General features: G+C 35.2%; 1 protein-coding gene across 1 annotated transcript in view; it reads left to right on the forward strand.

The window, feature by feature from the left end:
* LOC306837630 (nuclear GTPase SLIP-GC-like) overlaps window positions 1–12,835 on the forward strand; it is a 96,664-nt gene continuing 83,829 nt past the window's right edge. Inside the window, exons 1-19 of the mRNA XM_079365374.1 lie at window positions 1–194; window positions 1,042–1,123; window positions 1,460–1,572; window positions 2,015–2,045; window positions 2,192–2,278; window positions 3,122–3,215; window positions 4,402–4,618; window positions 4,720–4,953; window positions 5,369–5,575; window positions 5,976–6,142; window positions 6,373–6,466; window positions 6,551–6,638; window positions 6,764–6,885; window positions 7,079–7,252; window positions 7,358–7,515; window positions 7,709–7,826; window positions 8,048–8,156; window positions 8,247–8,380; window positions 8,721–8,802. Coding sequence (XP_079221500.1) covers window positions 1,057–1,123; window positions 1,460–1,572; window positions 2,015–2,045; window positions 2,192–2,278; window positions 3,122–3,215; window positions 4,402–4,618; window positions 4,720–4,953; window positions 5,369–5,575; window positions 5,976–6,142; window positions 6,373–6,466; window positions 6,551–6,638; window positions 6,764–6,885; window positions 7,079–7,252; window positions 7,358–7,515; window positions 7,709–7,826; window positions 8,048–8,156; window positions 8,247–8,380; window positions 8,721–8,802 — 2,296 coding nt within the window. The 5' untranslated portion in view covers window positions 1–194; window positions 1,042–1,056. The remainder of the gene's footprint in view (window positions 195–1,041; window positions 1,124–1,459; window positions 1,573–2,014; window positions 2,046–2,191; window positions 2,279–3,121; window positions 3,216–4,401; window positions 4,619–4,719; window positions 4,954–5,368; window positions 5,576–5,975; window positions 6,143–6,372; window positions 6,467–6,550; window positions 6,639–6,763; window positions 6,886–7,078; window positions 7,253–7,357; window positions 7,516–7,708; window positions 7,827–8,047; window positions 8,157–8,246; window positions 8,381–8,720; window positions 8,803–12,835) is intronic.

Here is a 12,835-nt window from a genome sequence, read left to right on the forward strand (position 1 = left end):
GGAACATACTGAGAGTGATTTAAGTATCAGGTCATGTAACCTCTTGTGTATTTGACAAGACTGAAGTGATGGAGGTTTAATGACTGCTTGAGATGTTTTTGTTTTTTTACTTAATCATCTGAGAGTATTGATACAGCCATCTGTGGAGATTTCTGGACTTGTGTTAAGGATCGTCTACAGACTCCAAAGGAATTGTAAGTAAAGCAGTGTTACATAAGATGAGAAAGGAATAGAGATGTCATTTGTTTTAAAAAGTTACGAATAGAAAGTTTATGCATTCATTAAAAGGTCCTTCAAAGTAATTTTCATCGAACTTAAATTTAGCTGAAAGATTTTAGAGGAATTGTGAAATGTTGTAAACTACATTTTTTATAATTTCATGTTGTCGATTCTTTCATATATTAATTGAATTGGAAAGCAACATCTTTACTACAATTTAAATGCATTGTCATTTCTACAGTGCCATTTGTGACCACTGTTCTTGTAATGTTCATGGATGCATGTGAACTACAGCTTTAGAAACCAAATGTACTAAATGTTTTATTGTTAGAAATTAAAATAAAGCTCAAGGTTGTTTTTACTTAAAATCAGTGTTTTATGTTCTATCACTGTTGGAGGCATTTAAGTCTAACACTACCTTTGTGGGCCATTCTTACAAAGATTTGTCTTTCAGCAGGTAACAGTTACATTAAACTTGTGTTTAGCTTTTCCATGGCACCTGTTCTTGTGCAATCCCTGATTCTTTGCCCAACATTACTGTTAGAGCAGTTGTGACTGTGAGCTCAGAAATGTTGAAACAGCATATTGTCTGCAGTCCACCATGCAGGTGGAAGCATGCAGCAACCTCTGATGCTTTCAAATGGAGATTCAATCTATGAGTGGAACCTACTGTATGACCTGACGGATATTTCCCAAATAGTCACTTCGGACCTTTTCTTGTTCATAACTTCTTGTCTTTGTCTAATTACATTTAATTAAGAAACATGTCTGCAATAATTGAAGTTGTAATAAAAAATATTATATTATGTGATTTCTTTACAGTTGCTGTTTCCTGTCATGGATGATTTTGTTAATACAAAATTAACTGAATGGGGTCTCAGCGATTGGATAGAAAAATTTCAAGGTGAAGTATTACCATTCTTTTTGATGGTCACAGCATTTCCCATCAATACTGAAACATTCAATAATATGCAATTAATAGACAATATTACGCACTCTTACATCTCTCCATTAATGCATGTCCCTGGGGGATTAATAAAGAACATTGATCGTTAATTTTACCAATGGTCAAGTAAGTCAAATGCTTAGAATTTGCAACCCTCGCTAATAAAAGTATAACATGTGCTGTAATATGGCTCTGAAATACAATGCCAACTTCCACCTGACAGAATTTCAGCATTTCACACAATGTTTTGGTTTTGCTTGACTAAGTTCTTCTGAATTGTTTTCCTAATAACAGATCAAGGCGTTGATGAGGAAAGTTTTTACTGTCTCAAGGATAATGACATCGATAACTTGATCACAAAAGTTGGACCAAGGGCAAAATTCAAGAAGAGACTCAAGTCTCTGAAGGTAATACTCTAAATAGCATCAATAATTTCTCTAAAAAATATTTTCACTAATTATGAATTTTTATGTTTTCCCTTTGACATTAGGCAGAGAAAAATGCAACAAATCAGGTAATAAATTTATTTTTGTTCTCCAAATTGATTTAAAGTGTATGATAAAATGTTACTTTGCTTTGGAGTGATGATTTTCTCAACATTGTCAACAGGAACATGAAGAAAATGATGATTCTGCTCCGGTAAGGATAAAACACATTTTCCAGGGATACTGTTGTTATGTTTTTACCTCTATTATTTAACAATAGAATTACTGCTGTGTCCTGACAAAAATCACCATCATATTTGACTGTATTAATAGTGGACTGATGGACTCCACGTCCTGAGGTTTTGTCACACTCATCCTAGCTTGGATGATATCTGTTTCAATGAGTCTGATATTTCATCTTTAGGTTTTGGCCAACAGTAACAGAAGTGATAACGGTATGGTCTAAAGTATCTTATGTATGATTTTCTGGTGAATCTGCTTTTGTAACAATAATGTACTGCTGTGACACATCTACTATTTGTATGTTTTAATATTGAAAGAGGCAAAAAGCTCCTTTTGGTTTTTTTTAATGAAAAATAAGGGAAAAGAGAGTTGGAGCTTCAGAGGGAGTCCGGCGGATGTCTACCATCACCAAGAAAAAAACAACAACAGGACTCCACATATGCAGGTTTGTATGTCACAATTAGAACAATTAAAGCCACCAGAACACCACAATAGACTGGAATAGTGATGATGTGTTTTTGTAGGCCAACCCGGAAGTAGCTTCGCCATGGGTTCGAACGAGAATTCTCCTATGGGATTTTTGTATTGAATTTTGGATCACTGCAGAAAATAAGCTCTGTGGCAAACGTTTCTGATGCATAGCTGTTTTCTTCAGCAGGATAATCCTTACAGATGAACACCATTTATATGAAGTTTATTAAAGCGTTACTGCAGTTGGAGGGAGTAAAAAGCTACAAGAAAACTACACCGTGGTCGGTTGATTTTGATGTCACAACTGTTAAGCTTCATTGATCTAATCAGCAGTTTTGACAAGCTAGCGAGACCGTAGCTTAATAAGTTGTTTATTAACCTAATATTTGGAAGAGAACTGAAAAACATGAAAAACACAGGGCAGCACAAGTATTAATATTAGTTTCTGCCAAGTGTAGTTCTCATTTCCATGTCCAGCACTGACACTGTTTGAATAACAAATGTACATGAACAAACCTGACTAACAAGACCAACTGACCCATGTTAGTCTTAAAATGAGGTGTGGTCAGACACAGTGTTTGGACTTTGCTATGAATGCCAAATATTTTGTTTTGTACCATTCAGTAAACATGTTTACTGTAGTTTTTTCAATATTGAATTAGCTTCCTTTTCCATCTTATGTTTGCTGCTTTGTTGGTACTCTCTGAATTATCCTTAATTGACATTTAAAAGAAAGGCTATCTCTTTTCTTTTCCTGTTTTATTTAACATGGAACCGAATTAATACACGTTTGTTTGTCTTTTTATTTCCCCAACAGAAAGATTTGAGGTGTCTAAAGTGAGAACCATGATGGAACGTGTTCGTAACAATATACTCGAAGGAGAAAAAACAAAGCTCAATGCTTTTCTAGTGTAAGAAAAAAAAAGAAATATCATATCAAATATTTGCTTATGTGTCACAAAAAAATAATGACTGGCCCTCGGAGCTGGTTTTCATTTTTGTACTTTATGGTGTTACATGTCAGAAAGTTTCATAAAAAGAGAACACACTCATTTATCAGCGCAGATGAAGGTATTGCATTGTATTTATTGCATCTTCTAGTGCTACAATAAATCCTTTAACACGATAATTTATTGTACTATTTATATTCTGCTGTGCAGACTATTCTCATATCTGCACTTTTTAATCTTGTGTGCCTCTGACAAGTCAAAAAAAAATACTATTGACTTTAGTTTTAAAAAATAGTTTTCCTTGTCAACAAACAAAACATATATAAATTCATAGTTTTGAAGCAAGCAGCAACCTACGTCATTGAAAAATGAAGCCAATACGGAAGTGTAAAATCCTGCCGTTCATTCGCAGAAAAACAACGTTTGCAGGATAAATAAACATGTTTAAAGCCTGGTACAAATAAATGACATAGGTCTGATTAGTTTTTACACACACTGTACGGGGGTGAATTTTTATTTAACTGCTCTGATTTGATTTTAAAAATGATGCGTTATCCATAGATAGGCGTGTAGCTGAGATGATTGACAGGTGGGCGTGATGTAACGCTTCATAAACCCGCCTCAGTTTTGGCTCTAAGCCTGCCGTTAGGTTGACTGAGAGTTAGCCTGAGACAGCATTAACAACACGGCGGCAGCTGCAGATGAGTCTCCAGAACCCCCCTGCTGTAACAGATGGATGATGTCACTCAGACATTATCCATCAATATTTACAGTCCATGGTTTGAAGTCAGGGAGTGTACAAGCCGGGGTCCTCCCCCAGGAAATGGTTCAAGTCGAACCTTTTTACTGTATTTGGTACAATTAATGTGCAGCAGTTTGTCATTATTTTGCTTTGATAATAAACATCTGGCTTTGACTTCCTGCATGAAATTCACATGTGGCAGCTGTGGCTCAGTGGTAGTGTTGGTCATCTCTCAAACAGATGTGTGTGAATAGAATTCATATTTATATGGTACTCTATTATGTTGTAATTATAACATGATCCAATGGTGCATAATTGAAAGCGAAAAGGCAGATCGCTTAACATTTGACACCTATAAAGTAATATTTTTATTTGAATGAACACATTTGAATTCTTGTACAACAGGGAACAAATCAGGGACTTGGAGACAGAAAAGAAGGAGCTGGTTGGAGTCTTTGGAAGAACAGGGGCTGGAAAAAGCTCTTTAATAAATGCTATCCTTGGAGAGAAGGATCTCTTACCTTCAGGAGATGTCAGTGCTTGTACCACAGTCATTATATACGTGGAGGCTAACAAGCAGAACCAGAAGTACGAGGGAGAGATTGAATTCATCACAAAAGAGGTAAAATAGGATGAACATGAACGTATCCTTTAATCCATAGTCTTTATAAATCATGTACAGTATAACTAAAAATAAAATAAGAATATCATTTTATTTTTTAGGAATTGAAGCAGGAGTTGTGGTTCTTGTTTACTTTCATCCTGAATGAGAAAGACTGCAAAGAGGAAGATGCTGATGACTATGATGACTATGATGACGCTGTTGAAATGATGTCAGCGCTGTATGGAGAAGAGTGGAAAAAAAACCCTTCTGTGGATCATCTCCTAAACGACAAACATTTCAGAGAAATTCCAGAATTTATTGTTTCAAAGAAGAAAATCTTGACCTGTGAATCAGTAAGAAAGACAATAAATCTACAGTATCAGTCTTGTGTGCAATATCTTTTGTGTTTTGAAATGTATGACATTTAAATCTCAGACGATAGTGATATCTGGTATTTACATACTGCCTCACTGTTTTGTGGGGCCTAATTTTGGGGAAGTTCAAAAAATGTTGATGTATATTTAGGAAATCCATAAAGGGCTTTAGGAGAGATTGATCTTAATACTTAACGTCTACAGCTCTATGTCAAATTAAAAATACTTTAATCAATCCCCAGGGACATATTCAGTAATTTGGTTTCCTTTATTGGAAAGTTTTGGCCTCGGCCGATTAGTTTATAGATTGTTTGTGTAACTGCTTGTCAAAAATCAGCCTGTTCTCTTTATGGTGCATTTAAATAAATCTGTAATCTTGTTTTTGTTGTGTTAGGCTAAAGAGCTGTCTGCAAGACTTGTGAAATACACAAGAAGCAGATCAGAGGACGGAGCAGGAAAAGACATAAAGAAATGGTTTTGGCCTCTGGTGAAGTGTGTGACTGTCAGGGTGCCAAATAATGACCTTCTTCAGAATGTCACACTTGTTGATCTACCTGGAAATGGGGACCGAAACAAGGGCAGAGATAAGATGTGGAAAGAGGTAATTCATTTCAATTCATCACTTTTGTTATAATTATAATAATAATAATAATTATTATTATTGTTATTGTTATTATTATTATTAATATTTTTATTATTAGTATTATTATTAGATTGATAGATAGATAGATAGATACTTTATTGATCCCGAGGGAAATTCAAGGCATCCAGTAGCAGTATACAGACAGGCAGGACACAAGACATTAGTTACAATACACACCCGCTGTCCCCCCTCCCCTCTGTATACAATAATCCCCCAAACAAAGATTTTAAAGATATTATTGTTTTTCTGAAGTTTAACATTATTTTATTACAAAACACTGATATTGACTTCATTGAAATGCAATTCTCTATTATTATTAATACCTTGTATTCACGATTAACTTGGATTATCCGTCTAGGTTGTTCAACGCTGTTCCACTGTTTGGATCGTGGCTGACATTAACAGAGGAGCATCAGAGAAAGAAACCTGGGAGATTCTGCAGAGTGCCAGCAGCATTATGGGAAATGGTGGCCAATGTCAGAGGATTCACTTCGTCTGCACCAAGTCTGATGTTATTGGAAATTCGTAAGTGATTTTTTTTTTAAACAATAGATTTAAAGGTAGATGCTGTGGTGTGTCACTGTGATGTATTTATTTAGAATCAAATTAATATTTCTATACTTTGTTCATATTTACTTTCTCTTTTTTCATCCTGAGAGGAAAGAAAAGCACCTCATATTGAAGAAGTTGGAGATCGACTTTTCAGGGCTTCTATAATGTATGAGGTACTGCCTGATACTGATCTCTACACACAGTTCAGAAGATGGTGATCGTGCTGCCATATTCAAGAGGAACATGCGAGCCAAGGATGAAGTGATGAAAGATTTCAGGAAATTAAAGAGGGTTCAGGTGAGTTGTGAAATTTCAGAAAATGTAAAGTAAAGGTCTCTTTTAAATGCAATCCTGACCTTAATGTATTCATTATTCATGCAGACACAGTTCAGTGGTGACTGTTTCAAAGTGTTCACAGTGAGCTCCAAAGAGTTTCTGAAGGAAAAAACACTCAGTCCAGAAGAAACTGGTAGGTGAAGCCCATGGATGACTTTGTGAATAAAATATGTTTACATATTATACATGTTATATGTTACATGTGAGGAGTTTCTCTGGATATAATTATGTAAGCTGTCTGTTCTTTTAATTTTATAGAAGTCCCCAAACTACAGGAGTTTCTCCAAGAATTGAATGACGTTCAGTCAGAGACACTGACGTATGTGACAGGAGCATATGGGATTCTTTCCCTCATTCAAGGTGCCGGCTGCAGAGAAGTGGTAAGATCAAATAACAAAGTAGGTGTGTGGTAAAAACTGTCGGCTGATGTCTACATTAGACTGTCACTTTTTTTTGGTCTATTTATGTAAAATATTGACACTTAACATTATGACTAACAAATGTTCCATTAATTAAAATATACTGTAAAAGTATAGTTTTATTTAAAAAAAAAAAAAAATTCTTTGATTATAGGCTGGCGTAAAAGAAAATGTGTGTCGAGACCTTGAAAATAACTTGGAACTGGCAGTAAGTAAAGTCTCGAACACCATGGAAGAGTCCTATAGGACTTTTACAACGTGCCTCAAGGAGGGTGTTGAAGAATCCAAAAGTTCAATGGAAAACGTCTTAAAGTCCTTCTTGTATCCCGTATGTATTTTAATTTGTTATTCCTTTACCCAAATAATTGATTTTTCACTTGACATTTAAAAGTTAATCGATGAAGGAAATGTTTGTTTGTTTTTTTTGTTTTAGAATAAATCAAAAGGAAGTGCCTTTCACAAGAGATTGAAGTCCATTGTCGGAAACAATGGCATCTCCAAACCAAGAAAAGGGAAACAACTAAACCTCAATGAGAAATTAGCTTCAAAGCTGATGGAGAGCATTGATAAGGAATTTAGGAACACCTTCCCGTAAGAAGTCACTAAATGAGGAAAAGATAATACCTCTTCAAATGGCGAATATAATTATATTATAAAGATGTGTGCAATGGTTATTTAAAGTCATTTAAATCTATTAACACAATAAGTATATGAATCAAATTCTTCAATTTGAACTTTTGTCAATATTTGATCAATAAAAGATTTACTTGTTAACATGTTTCAGAAATGAATCAAAATGTGATCCATTCAACGGGGCCATCAGTTCCTTTTCACTCGGCACAAAGACTCTGGCTGAAAAGTACAAAGGTGTGCAGCTGCAACTGAAATTTCTCAGGACAGAGGTAAGAGACAGTGATGGAAACGTCTCATCTAATAGTTTTGTTTGAAGCTGTTTGTCAAAGTAAAGGAGACTTAAGAACGGGGCGAGCAAGTCAACCAAAACACTTTAGCCTGTTAAAGCCTTTATCATTGATATTCATTGATCATGTTGACCACCATCAATAAGGTCCATGTTAGTATTTCAGATATAGAACATTTTACTGTTTTTCATCTTCTGTTGTAGGAAGAAAAAATAAAAGCAAAACTTGACAAAACCATCCGAGAGCGTAAGAAAGAAATCTACAACAGCCTGACGACATCAATCGAGGAAAACATGCAGAAGTGTTATGATGGTAAGATGTTGTTATATGAAACTTGACACCAAATCAAAACAAATAAATGTCATTAATGTGCCATTTATACCATTTTCTGTTTCACTGTAGATGCAAAACAATGTAGAGGCCCAGGCTCTCTGAAGTCCATGAGGGAGATCATTGAGGAGCATGTTTATGCAAAGAAGGACGTCATGTTTGTGGAGGCTAAAAATGTGATGATTTCAAATCTGCAAAAACTAATGGTTTGTCATATTTCACAGTTCATCGTGAGGCACCTAATATAGTATTAGATAGTAAAATGTGTTTTGTTACACACATTATTCTTCATGATGTCATGTAATTCACTTGAATGGTTTTCCATATAAAAGTTGAATGTGCATCATTCTGAAGTTCTTTGAGACTTCATTTAAACAACTTCTTTTAAATATAAAGACGAACACACTAAAGCTTTTCGTCTATCGATTACTTTTCTGCTTTCTGAGCAGCCCAGAAAACACAAATTTAAACTGCTGATAAATGTATGACCCAGTAAATCCTAAAAAAAAGTATGTTGGTTATTGGTGTTAAATATATGTTATTTAGAAGGTCATCCAGAAGACACTGAGGGAAACGATGCTGAGGTCAATCGAGCTCTCACTGAAGACAGATAATCAATCAGTGCCAGGTAAAGTCAATGTTTTCTAAGTAACTTTGTTTTCAGGGATAGTGTTGAAGCACTGGAAATCCCTCCTGGTCTCAAGGCCGGTCTCAAGAATTCATATTTTAAATCAATATCTGTCAAGATTCAGCTTTGACTATTTTTCCAAGTTTTTTATTGTGATTAGAAGGGAAATGCCAGATCAGGCTGCTGTGGTGAAATCCACCCACATTTGTTATGGTTAAACTTTACACCAATTTATTTTCAAGAATTTTGTTCAGTCTGTCATTAATGATGAACTATTACTAGTTCTCAGCACTGGGTGCATTCAGAATCCCATGCTCTTATCATTGAAAGATGTGTTGATTTCAGAAGACAAATGTTTTTTTTAATATAATTAATTCCTTAGTTTATCATTTAATTTATTAGAAAATAAACACAAAAAGACATTTGATTTCTTGATATTGTGGCTTTAACACAGGAAGTGACTTGTCTACTTAGCTGTGCTGCACACCAAAGTGCTCAAAGGTGTAAAGACATGTTTTCAGTGCTTACAGTTTAACTTTTGTTTCTTAGATGTCAAAGAGGACTTTAAAACGGTGACAAAATACTACAAAGACCTGAAGAGAAATCCACATGAAGGATCACCAGTCAGGTAAAACATGTGATTATAAATAGATAATGATCTGATTTTAAACTGTAAAAATTACTTCACTTATTTTTATAGCATTTGCTAACAATGCTTCTATCCACACCAGTGCTGATCAACCCGGCCCGTCAGCTGCACAGGTAAGTTTAAGTTAAACTCATGATTAAAAGTTAAAATTCTCGTAGACAATGAAATGGTAACATGAAAGTCACCAGTAGAATATCACAAGTGTTCTGTTTAACTCTCTTGAGGATATTTCAGGGTTACTAGATGTTTAACCACTGAGGGTCCCACTGAGAACATGGAGAAGTAAAACAAGGCTTCTGGATCTGGTCTCAACCTTTTCATCAGATGTTTATTTCTGCTGTCTTTGAGTGATGTGTTTTCGTGTTTGAGTTTTTTTGATGTGAGTTTCATACATAGAGATTTTAGAGTAGTGATCGGACAGTTTTCCTTTTGATTGATTGTGGGGCTCAGGCCAGAAATAGTGATGGGTTTTGGTGGGATCGGGGATGATGTGTTTTTTATGTTAATGGTTTCTTTTTTGACCTTTTTGCTTTTATTAGAAAGGACAGCAAAGAGAGACAGGAAACAGGAAGAGAGTTAGAGGATGACATGCAGCAGAGGGCCGAGTCAGATTCAGTCCCCACAGCCTCTGCTGAGGAATATAACCTCTGTACATGAGACGTGACAGAACTGTAACCGACCTCTTTTTCAGCAAGACATCAACTTATTTAACAGCTTTTTTAAAATCTAAAAAAATGTGGGAATGATTTTGTGTGTTTTTATTTTATGAATCTAGAAGTGGATGATTTGATTTAAACCCTGCCGTTTCATTGATTATTATATTTCTTATTAAATCTTCAACCAAAATCAAAGAATTTAGATTTTAGTGGTTTCAAGGGATGATCTTTCTTTTTTCTAGTAATAGTTAAGGACAGAACACTTTTTAGTGCAAAAGAAACTTTTAACTTTGTGATTATAAAAAATATTCAAGTTCATTTTATTTTCAGACAAATTTTTCTGGTTTCCTGATATTAACTGTACTGTACAATGTTTATTGTGTTTTAAAGTCTTGATAATGAATTCATTATGGTACATCATGCAATAAAACTCAATCAATTGTAAATGCTGTTTGTCTTTATTGTGAATTTGGTATAAAAGTGCTGCAGCTGCCAAAACATTTCTATTCAACCAAATGTATTGTAAATCCGTGAAGTCGGCTCTCGTGTCTCCTCGATCCTCTCTCCTCCGTTCACGATCCTCAACATGGCGGGTCTGGAACTACTTCCGGTTCGGCAGAGGTCCGAGGAGATTGCTTTATAAGGGAACCGGAACGTACCTCCTAACTTCGGTTTGTTCGTTGTTTCATCAGTCCCAGAGGTTGGGGGTCTGTTTCTTCCACCAGCCATCTCAACATGATGTGCTTCGTAAAAAAACATTTCAGTCGTGTAAAGTTTAAGTTTTGGTCATTTGTATTTGCTGAATGTTTACGATTAACGTATTCATTATATGCAGCATGTTCATTCCTTTTGCAGCTCCACGTCTCCATTATATTTGTTTTCAACCTTTTTTTTAAGTTGCATGTCTACTGATTTTGCTGCCTGTTTTGACCTTTACAGAGTGTTTGCGCTTTTGTCGTGGATTTTTCTGTTTGAATGAAGATCTGAAAGCAAAGTCTTTTGTCTCAGAGTATTTTATTGCATAGAGTAACTTTCTGCAGAAAGAGGTATCATACAAAGTCACATCAAGTGAGTGCCTCGCAGAATCCCGGACAATCCCGTTTGCACTGAAGCTTTATACTCTTAAACTAGAGTTGGACATTTGCATAAAATGTTTCATTGCATCTCTGTAATTGGTCTTCTATAATATTCTGAGATACCATCCCTGTCTAGTCTGCCCTTGATGTTGTTATCTGAATCGAAACTGGAGTTGTTTGTTTGAAGAAAAAGGAGTCAAGGTTGTTGATGAAAACAGGGAGTCGAAGTATGTTAAGAACAGTCAAAGGTCACTCATCTGATGTATCTCATTATAAAGCGCCTGTGAAACGGTTACATTTTGTGCAGACAGTATCAAATTGTATTTTTCCACTGCACTTTTTGTCCATCGTATAAAAGTAACTTAATGTTTCCCTGACATCAGTTTCTGTTCTGACAAATTGGAGTTCCAATAGAGTTTCCGAACAAAAATCAACAAGCAAAATTCAGACCCTTAAACTAACCTTCTCTGCATACTTAGTGTTTGCTTCTCATGAAGTCGAAGCATTTTCTTTATTACTTTGTAATATTACACTTTCCTGACGTCAGTCAACCACACACAAACCTACAGCAGTAAACCTGTGTAGAAGGTGGCTCATTGTATTTTCCTTGTGTGTTGTTGGAGCAATCTTTTATCCTGAGTTTAACTTTTGGGTGTGTTGTTTAGTGAGTTAACGGCTGTTGATACTTTGAACCAGAAATTAATAAATGGTACTCGCACATGTCAAGCACTATATATTTTTAACTCATGAAGATAAATAATTGAGTACACACATCAGAGTGGTTGTTGCTCTTGGTTTTAGATTGTGATGGCATTTTTTGTTTTATACAAGAGTTGTGTTGCAGTAAGAACTGCACTGAGGCAGAAACTGTTGGTCTGCTTTGTGAACATATAATACAGGTGTGGTTCATCATAACAGATCTACGTTACAGCAACAAAGACCCTCCTATAAAACCTGTTTATTAGTTACATTTACATACAGCTGGTGGATATAAGTTAATTGTTGACTGCACAACCCTTTCAAACGTTTCATTAAAGTCAATGAGAAGAACATCCCAGCCCAAATCACCCTGGACTTTAACCACTACATCTACCATTTAATCAATCAAACTCAGATAAAAGAATCCTACTGTCCAGAGTTAACCCTTTCACCGCTAGATGTTCATATTATTGCGTGTACGAAAGAAAACAAATGATCCATTGTCTCTTCCGAGTTTCAGCTTCACAGTGCAAGTCCCCGAAAACAACCTGAATGATTCACTCTGACACATGCCTGTTATTTTTGCAATTAATTAAGCACATTAATTAAAAAATGTTTTAAACTTTTGTTAGGTTTTAAATTTCTTCCATTTATAGAAACGTTCAACATTTGTCCTTCACTTTTGTCTGATAGCTGCAGAACACAGCAACGGCTCCAGAGGGGAAATATGGAAAAGTAATTAGAAATATATAATTTACTGTGTGTGTCTGACAACAAGGGAGAAAAGCAAACTCAACTGGTCATGATGGTTAAAGAAAAAAGGTTGTGATTATTGTTTTTTAAATTTTCTCTGTGAAAAGAAGAGATAATTCAAGTTAGTAAGAAAAATGTCAAATCAACTTGTGAAGTGTGATTGTGAACAAACAAGTTCATGAGGAAGTAAAAGTGCTGAT

Source organism: Symphodus melops (assembly GCF_947650265.1).
Source record: "Symphodus melops genome assembly, chromosome: 17".
Taxonomy (NCBI): Eukaryota; Metazoa; Chordata; class Actinopteri; order Labriformes; family Labridae; genus Symphodus; species Symphodus melops.